Source organism: Vigna angularis, chromosome 8, assembly GCF_016808095.1.
Source record: "Vigna angularis cultivar LongXiaoDou No.4 chromosome 8, ASM1680809v1, whole genome shotgun sequence".
Classification (NCBI taxonomy): domain Eukaryota; kingdom Viridiplantae; phylum Streptophyta; class Magnoliopsida; order Fabales; family Fabaceae; genus Vigna; species Vigna angularis.
In genome coordinates this window covers 19,300,487-19,306,559 of record NC_068977.1, presented here as the reverse complement: position 1 = coordinate 19,306,559, position 6,073 = coordinate 19,300,487, and the positions used below count along the sequence as shown (strand labels likewise).

Here is a 6,073-nt window from a genome sequence, read left to right as displayed (position 1 = left end):
GCTAGTTCTAGTAGACCACCACAACACCAGTTTCAACAACAACCTACTCTTTCTGATATGACATCCAAATTGGAAGAAACTTTGCAACAATTCATGCAAATGTCCATATCAAATCAAAAGAGCACTGACGCTTCTATAAGGAATTTAGAAGTTCAATTGGGTTAATTGACAAAGAAATTAGAAGATAAGCCTGTAAATACATTTGGGGCTAACATTGAACTAAATCCAAAAGAGTATTGCAAAGCTATAACTATAAGGAGTGGTAAAGTGTTAGAAAGTGTAGTTGTAAAGAAGGAGGATGAAAAGAAAAAAATTAAGTGAAGAGTAGGAAGAAAAAGAAGAAAGTTGAGGAAGAAGAAGATAAAAAGAAGAAAGTGGAAGAGAGTCATAAAGGAAAGCAAATTTTGAATCCTTTACCGTATCCAAAGACTTATTCTAGAAAGGAAAAGGAAAGTCAATTTTCTAGATTCATGGCTCTCTTCAAAAAGCTGGAAATCACAATTCCCTTTTCAGAAGGACTTCAACAAATGCCCTCTTATGCTAGATTTATGAAAGATTTGTTGACAAAGAAGAGAAAGTATATTGAGGAAGAAACAATTGAGGTGCAAGGGAATTGTAGTGCCATCATGCAAAAACTTCTACCACCAAAATTTAAAGATCCTGGTAGTTTTACTATTCCATGCACAATTGGAAAACTCCCCATTGGAAAAGCATTGATAGACTTAGGTGCAAGCATCAATTTAATGCCTTTGTCTATGTTAAAGAAAATTGGGGACATGGAAGTAAAACCAACAAGGATGATACTCCAACTAGCAGACAGGTCTGTCAAGTATCCATATGGAGTTATTGAAGATGTTTTAGTGAAAGTTGACAAATTCACTTTTCTAGTGGATTTTGTTATTCTAGATATGGAGGAGGATACTGAAGTCCCCCTTATACTTGGAAGACCTTTTATGAAAACTGCTAGGGTGATAATTGATGTTGATGATGGTCATCTGAAGGTGAGGTTACATGATGAAACAATTACCTTTAATGTAGTGGAAGCTATGCAACACCCTAAAGATAGAGGAAACTGTTTCAGAGTTGAAGTTTTGGATGATGTGGTTGAGAAAGTGAGAAGTCAGATGTATGTGAAATCTCCCTTAGAGTGTGTCTTGATAAATTCATGTGAGGAACTTACTTTAGAAGAAGAATCTGAAGTAGAGGAGATTTCACAACATCTGGAAAAATTGAAAGAAGAGAAATCCACTAATGTGAAAGTGGAAAAATTAGAAAAGGCTAACTTAGGTGATTAGGAAAAGATGGAATTAAAAATGCTTCCTGATCATCTTAAGTATGTGTTTTTAGAGGAAAATTCCAAGAAGCCTGTGATCATTAACAATTCTCTATCAAAGAATGATGAAGCAAAATTGGTGGAAATTTTAAAAGAGAACAAAAAGGCAATAAGTTGGCACATCTCTGATCTGAAAGGTATAAGTCCAACGTATTGCATGCATAAGATTATGATGGAAGAGGACTATAAACCCATAGCACAACCATAGAGGAGATTGAATCCAACTTTGAAAGAGGTGGTGAGAAAGGAAGTACTTAAATTGCTTGAAGCAGGAATGATATATCCTATATCTGATAGTGCTTGGGTGAGTCTTGTGCATGTTGGAAATGATATATCCTATATCTGATAGTGCTTGGGTGAGTCTTATATCCTATGACTGTTGTTAAAAATGATAAGAATGAATTAATTCCTACAAGAACAGTCACAGGGTGGAGAATGTGTATTGATTATAGAAAATTAAATCAAATGTTGGAAAGGCTGGCAGGCCAAGCCTACTATTGTTTCCTGGATGGCTATTCCAGGTACAATCAAATAGTAGTAAATCCTGAAGACCAAGAAAAAACTGCTTTCACTTGTCCCTTTGATGTGTTTGCATACCGAAGGATGCCATTTGGTCTATGTAATGCTCCTGCCACATTCCAACGTCGCATGCTAGCCATTGTTGCTGATCTTGTTGAGAATTGCATAGAAGTTTTCATGGACGATTTCTCAGTCTTTGGTAAATCATATGATTTATGCTTGCATAACCTGGATGTAGTCTTGAAAAGATGCATTGCCACGAACCTTGTGTTAAATTGGGAAAAATGCCATTATATGGTTCGTGAGGGGATTGTCTTAGGACATAAGATCTCATCCAGGGGGATAGGTGTAGATCAAGCTAAGGTTGATGTGATTGAAAAGCTACCATCTCCTACAAATGTGAAAGGGGTATGAAGTTTTCTTGGACATGTTGGATTTTATCGGAGATTTATAAAAGACTTTTCCAAGATTGCTAAACCCCTTTGCAATTTGCTTGTGAAAGACACTCAGTTTGAGTTTGATGAGGAGTGTTTGAAAGCTTTTGAGATTTTGAAAGAGAAGCTAGTCACAGCCCCTATTGTAGTCGCACCAAATTGGACTCAAGATTTTGAGTTAATGTGCGATGCTAGTGACTATGCCATTGGGGCTGTGTTGCGACAAAGACGTGGCAAAGTTTTTCATGTTATTCATTATGCCAGTAAAGTTCTGAATGGTGCACAATTGAATTATGCCACAACTGAAAAAGTATTTTTGGCAATTGTGTATGCTCTTGAAAAGTTTAGACCTTATCTGATAGGGTCTAAATTATCATTTACACTGACCATTCAACCATAAAAGACTTACTGGCAAAGTTTGATTCAAAGCCACGTCTCATAAGATGGGTTTTAATGTTACATGAGTTTGATATGGAAATTAAAGACAAAAAGGGGAGCAAGAATGTCATTACTGATCATTTGTCTCGCCTCCTTAACATTGGGGTTACTGATAAAGAAGGAGAAATTAAGGGAGAATTTATTGATAAGCGTCTGATGCTCATTCAATAAGGCCATGGTTTGTAGATATGACAAATTTTAAAGCTACAGGAATTCTCCCTGATGACTTGACTGGGCAGCAAAAGAAGAAGTTTCTACATGATTCCAAAGAATATCTTTGGGATGGTCCTTATCTCTTCAAGTTGGGTGTTGACCACTTACTGAGGCGGTGTGTCACAGCAGAGGAAGTTGTTGGTATCCGATGGCATTGTCATAATTCGCCATATGGAGGACACTATAATGGAGAAAGGACAACCGCCAAAGTGCTTCAATCTGGTTTCTTTTGGCCAACCTTATTTAAAGATGCACATGCTCATGCAAAAGGACTGGAAGCATTTCAAAAAGACATGAGATGCCACTGCAAGCTATTTTAGAGGTTGAAGTGTTTGATTGTTGGGGAATGGATTTCATGGGACCATTACCTTCTTCCTATAACAATGAATACATTTTAGTAGCAGTGGATGATGTTAGTAAGTGGGTGGAAGCTGCAACATGCCAAAAGAATGATGCCAAGATAGTGGTAAAATTTCTCAAAAGACAAATCTTCTCAAGATTTGGTGTGCCTAGGATCCTCTTAAGTGATGGAGGATCACATTTCTGTAACGCTCAATTGGCTAAGGTCTTGTCACATTATGATGTGAGGCTCAAGATTGCCTCACCTTATCATCCTCAGACCAATGGCCAAGCTGAAGTTTCCAACAGGAAAATCAAAAGAATCCTTGAAAAGACTGTTTCATCATCAAGAAAGGATTGGGCTGCAAAATTAGATGATGTCCTATGGGCATATAGGACTGCCTTAAAGAGTCCTGTGGGACTAACACCCTTCCAGTTAGTCTATGGCAACTCATGTCATCTCCTAGTTGAGATGGAACATAAAGCATATTGGGCATTGAAATTCCTTAACTTTGATTCTTCTCTTTGTGAAGGTAAAAGAAAGCTTCAGTTGCAAGAGTTGGAGGAAATGAGGATGACTGCTTATGATTCTTCAAGAAAATATAAAGAAAGGGTCAAGATGTACCATGATTAGAAGCTGATAAAAAGAGATTTTCAACCTGGACAACAGGTACTGTTGTTCAATTCCAGATTCAAACTGTTTCCAGGTAAGTTGAAATCTAAATGGTCCGGTCCTTTTGTGATTAAGGCAGTCAAGCCTTATGGTGCTATTGAATTGATGGATCCAAATTCTGAGGATTCAAACAGAAGCTGGATTGTAAATGGTCAAAGACTGAAACATTATTTGGGTGGAGAGGTTGAACGCCTCACCACAGTTATTCAATTATCTGAACCATGATATGTTTGGGTCAAGCTAGTGACGTTAAAGAAGCGCTTGCTAGGAGGCACCCTAGCACATGTTTGTATATATGTGTGTTTTTTGATTGTGTTTCTGTAAATTGTTGAGTTTGAGTGTGGAAAGGAAGTGTAGATGAAGCTTGATGATTGATTTCTGACACTCTAGTCGCACATCGCACAGCTGAGGTGTGCTAAGCGACTAGATAATATTATGAAGCAGTGATTTAATCGCACAACGAATTTCATGCGCTATGCGTGAGAGAAAAATAAATTGCTCACTGTACTGATGTTCGCATAGCGCACCACATGCGCTTTGCGACTTATTGATTTTTCTCTCTAAAGCGATCTGCATAGTGCATTAGAAATGCATAGCGAGCAAAATCACTGGAGCAAAGTAGGAGAAATTGAGCCATTAATTCGCATAGCGCTCATTTTGTGCTAAGCTAGCAGAAAAAGAGGGAGCATTGTTGACAAATTTATGAACACCGAAAAACGGCGCCACAAACTTGTTTTACCCTCGACAAGTGTGACCGAATCGTAGCAAGTAATAATCTTGGTAAGACCAAGTATCATTTCCCAAGAGACTCAAGGCCTAGACACTTATGTGATTAATTAATTAATTAAGACTTGATAACAAAGTATTTTAGGTTTAGAATGTAAAAGACTGAAAATTAAATATGAATGCATATGATAATGATCAATGGCAAAGAGAAACAAAAACGTGAATTGAATTGTGTGGATGAATATGTTGTTGGGGTTTATCAAGTAAATCTTTTCCACTCTCTTGTATTTTGGAATTCATCAATCTTTTCATTAATGTTAATGCCATTTTCTAATTTATTTTAAACCCGATCTCTCGGCGAAGAAAGCCTAATCATAATCACTAGTTTACAATCTCTTATCTCCCTAGTAATCAATCATGCATTATAGTGAACAGAAGCTTAAAGGCAACCAACTATCATACTCCTATCTCTAGGTTGGTAATATACTTTTGGGAGAGATTCCCCAGATCTAGACTTCCCCGTACGTCTCCGTATCAACAAAATCAATAATCATGACATCGAATGAGTTAAACTATGCATGCTGTGAGCAAAGAGGAAAAACCCTAACAATTAATGAAAAGAAAGCATGTATCATATATATGATCTTGAAGAACAAAATTCCATACAAAAGAGTTTCTAAAGATTTACATTGATTCCCCAACAACAATAAAAGTTTAGTTCACCATATTCATGGTGAAACTAGATGAAATACAATGGAAGAATGAAAGATAAAACCTGAGAAGGCTGATAAAGGAGCCTGAGCATCCAAAATCCTCCTACAAGGACTAAAGAGAGAGTGATTGAGCTTCGTGATTGCCAAAGATACCAACCCTAAAACGTCCTAGAGCTTATATAATATTCTAAAAAGATATAAAAATCAAGCCCAAGCCCAAAATAATACCGCTGAGGGGGAAAACGCCCCATAGCGGTAATAGTGCACAACGGTTCTTCCCCTGAGCTGCAAAGTTGCCCCTCAGCGGTTCTAACGTATTCTGTAAAGTGGCGCTGAGGGGGAAAACGCCCCTCAGCGGTGCTGCCGCTCAGGGGGAAAATGACCTTGAGCGGTACTTGTGGCATCTCTCTTTCATGCACTGCTTGTGCCTTTTCTGATTCCTTCTCTCTCCCTTTTCACTTCTTTCATCAATTTCATCTAAAAACCTGCAAAAAATAAGAGAATCAAGCATAAAACCTGTCCAACTCCATTATATCCAAGAATTCAACAAAATCATGAGCTCAAGCTAATTTCTAAGGTATAAAGGTTGTAATTGAAGTCAATTTTAGTTATAAAAAAGTTTAATCATCTCGGACATCCCTATTTTTGTAGGATTTCTCAAATAGGTCCTCGTATTGTAAATGTT

At 37.4% G+C, this 6,073-nt stretch overlaps 1 protein-coding gene across 1 annotated transcript; it reads left to right on the top strand.

Annotated features, from left to right (window-relative positions):
* The first annotated feature begins 470 nt into the window (after nt 1-470).
* Nucleotides 471-2,895, top strand: LOC108344295 (uncharacterized). Its single transcript, XM_017582756.1, has 6 exons — nt 471-1,287; nt 1,348-1,483; nt 1,855-2,051; nt 2,172-2,260; nt 2,363-2,596; nt 2,704-2,895. Exons 1-6 carry the CDS (start codon nt 471-473, stop codon nt 2,893-2,895), a joined length of 1,665 nt encoding a protein of 554 aa, XP_017438245.1.
* The last annotated feature ends 3,178 nt before the right edge of the window (nt 2,896-6,073 follow it).